This window comes from Teleopsis dalmanni, unplaced genomic scaffold, assembly GCF_002237135.1.
Source record: "Teleopsis dalmanni isolate 2A unplaced genomic scaffold, ASM223713v2 unscaffolded_contig_3898, whole genome shotgun sequence".
Taxonomy (NCBI): domain Eukaryota; kingdom Metazoa; phylum Arthropoda; class Insecta; order Diptera; family Diopsidae; genus Teleopsis; species Teleopsis dalmanni.
In genome coordinates, this window is record NW_024035280.1 from 706 (window position 1) to 4,064 (window position 3,359).

The following is a 3,359-nucleotide window of genomic DNA, read 5'->3' on the forward strand; positions in this document are numbered from 1 at the left end:
AATAAACACAACTTCTCATAACATCAAACCAACTTTTTTCAAACAAAAGTGTCGTCTGTAATCAAAACCATACATGTCGATGCAGTGATTAAACAAAACGTATAAATGTGCGGTCAGGTACTCCGCACACCTAGTGTTTTTGCTAAAACTTTAATCTTTAAAAATATGAATATGTAAATGGAATAAATAATTTTATTTCTCGATGTAAAGATAGTTAATGAATATATGTATATACACTTTTTTTGACATAATGCAAATTATGTTAAAGTGTGCGTCGTTCACCTCCGCATATTAGAGCAGTCGTCACTGCTTGAGATAGACTTTCACACTGAGAAAAAATGTCCATATTAAAAGAAATTATGAAGAAATATTTTAATCAACCGAGTTCTTGGGCTGACCATATAGCTGTTTTGGGTATCACTAAATACCTATTATCTGTTATCTTTAAAAACAATATTAGATTAATTATCCCTATGAAATGGTTGCACTGCAAGTAACATTATGAATTGAATCCAGTCAAATTTGAACCATGGACAAAATCAATAAATAAATAATTGAAACACTTCTTTAGATTTGAAAGTTCCCTTTTAAGGTTATTTCTACTCAAATTGTATTCATTGTCATCACACATAAAATTTTTAATTAGCAAAACATTATATTTAAGACCTTAGTGCGAACAAAATATAATAAAAAAAAATATTAAATAAAAATAAAAATATTATTCTTCAGATATTCTCATACTTTGACAGACTTTGCTTACTGATTAGGTTCATCATTTTAATTGAGTTATTCATCTATGGGCATTCCAAAATAGTACTTTGTTTACATATGTATAAAATATAGATATACTCATTTGTGAACTATGGTCATTCAATGTAAATTACGTCCAGTCCAGAGGTGTTAGTTATAAGTTTTGCACCGAAATCTTGTCATACTTCAATGTTTAAGTATATTAGTAACATCGTTTTAGTGAAGACGGAGTTTTCTCTGCAATCTAAGTGAGTACAAATGCCGTTTTGCTACCACAAATCCGATCATGATAATCTTACTAAAGTGTTAAAACCAATCTCACTCATATTTGCCTAGTATGTCTAACAAGCTCTTTGGCGATTTCATTTGCCTGTATGTCTTGATGGCTTGCAATACAAATTATTGACATTATGCACGACTTACTCATTGAACTCAGTTAAGTTCTGCACTGCTATACTAATTTCAAAGACCGGGTTAGAATTACTGTTCTACAGCCGAGGAAAATAGTAATCTACTGACTATGTAGATTCCGTACAGGGAACTCCTTAAATCTACTTGAGCTGAAAAGATTTCCAAGCTACTCTTCATACCTTGTTAGAACCATCCACGATGAAATGGTAATCCTAATTGGATATATGAATTCTGGACCTATAACCAGAATATACAGCCATATTATGATGTTAGAACACCATGCATGGTTGTTTAAATAAAGTTAGCAACAGGAAATATGATGATTAATGACCATAGTAAAACAAAGAAAAGGAACTACTAAATTAATAGTACATTACAGTCTTAAAAACTTTCTTTAAGGTCTGCTGTCTTTTACTTGCGATAGATAATACTATCACGACGAAGTGTACGCTAATGTCTTCTGAAACTTGTTCTGAAATGTATTAACTTATTTAGAGGAATTGTAAATGGGTTCGGAATATCTGAACGAATTTGAAAACGATTCGTATTTTAAAATTTAAATATAGTAAAATAAATGTTTAAAACTTCATCCTCATTAAACTGTTTCTACCTAATAATATTTGATGTACATGAATTGAAGAAATTGATTACACATTATGCTTCGAAATATCTATATCAACTTCGTTTTATTTTTTAAGGGAAAAACTTGTGATAGTGACGTTGATGAGTGTGCTCAATTCAACAATACTGATCTAGGATGCCAAAATAATGGACGATGTATTAATACTCCAGGAAGTTATCGGTAAGTTCCAACGCTAACATTACTTTTTTATAAACTATAAAAATGAAAAATACCTATAATACTCGTAGATTGCTAACGTATTATAGTTTCCTTTTTCTATAGTTTTGGTGTTGTATGATCTGATCTATTCCTAATAATACATTAGTATTATTCAATTGTATTTGATAGTCAAATGCTTTGATTTCAAGTATATGTCCTTACATACAAAGCTATGACATTTTGATACCATCATGGGCGTAGTTTGGAGATTGTTTTGATTTATGATTTCGCCCAGACTACGCCCAAATAATGATCAATTTTTAAGAAAAAAAAAGCTTTCAGTAATAATATTTTCCATTTGATAACTGATTTCAATATTATTATTATAGTTGTGAGTGTGCTGCTGGTTTTTCTGGTATTCACTGCCGTCTTCGTGAGATGATTTGTGAAAAATATAATGGAGACGAACTCTGCGGCCATGGCACATGTGTGAGCGCCAATAATATACATAACTACACTTGCATTTGCGATGTTGGCTGGACATATACAAATTCTTCTCCAGCATGTGTAATCGATATTAACGAATGTGAGCTTCACACTAATCCTTGCCATAGTGAGTGTATCAATATGCCAGGTAGTTTTAAATGTGGTCCATGTCCAAATGGATACACTGGAAATGGCATTACTTGTCTTGACGTGGATGAGTGCGCTATCGATAACGGTGGTTGCAGTTTAATACCGAAAGTAAACTGTATAAATACTGAGGTACTATAAAATAAATAGAGAAATCAATTTCATTTTTTTGAATTTACGATGAATTTCATGTCTTTACTATTAGGGATCATATCACTGTGGCAATTGTCCAGAAGGTTGGTTGGGTGATGGTCATATTTGTATACCGGCTCCTTCCAATGATTGTACTTCAGAAAATATTTGTCATCCTAAAGCAAAATGTGAGTATATATCGGATACAGTGGTTTGCACTTGTCCAGTCGGTTTGTCTGGTCACGGTTTTGGGGAAAATGGTTGTAAATCGGAAATAGCCACACATCCATGTGAGAATCATGAATGTAAGGCAAGTATATTCCACAGATCTGTTATAAGTCACAATGTTGAATTTGTTTATATTTTGTAGAATAACGGAACATGTGAAGTGAATGGTGAGGGCACTCGTTGTATATGTCCTGAAGGTTATATGGGTGCTACATGTGAAAAAAATGACGCATGCCATCCAAATCCATGTTCAAATGGTGGTAGTTGTAAGTTGGCTCCGAAAAATAAGTATCGTTGTGCATGTCAACGTGGCACTACAGGAAAAAACTGTGAAATACAACGTGAAATTTGCGGTTCCGTTTTAAGACAAGAAACAGGAGAAGTGATCTATCCACCAGAGGGTGGTAACTACGAAAATAGAGAA

The 3,359-nt window shown here is 32.6% G+C and overlaps 1 protein-coding gene across 1 annotated transcript; it reads left to right on the top strand.

Moving 5' to 3' along the window:
* Nucleotides 1–1,859: 1,859 nt before the first annotated feature.
* Nucleotides 1,860–3,339, top strand: LOC119665202 (cubilin homolog; the record flags this gene model as incomplete). The annotated part of the gene is made up of 4 exons (XM_038074494.1): nucleotides 1,860–1,963; nucleotides 2,332–2,707; nucleotides 2,781–3,017; nucleotides 3,078–3,339. Coding segments are annotated over 4 exons (979 nt in total), but the record flags the coding sequence as incomplete, so codon positions are not given.
* Between the last annotated feature and the right edge of the window lie 20 nt (nucleotides 3,340–3,359).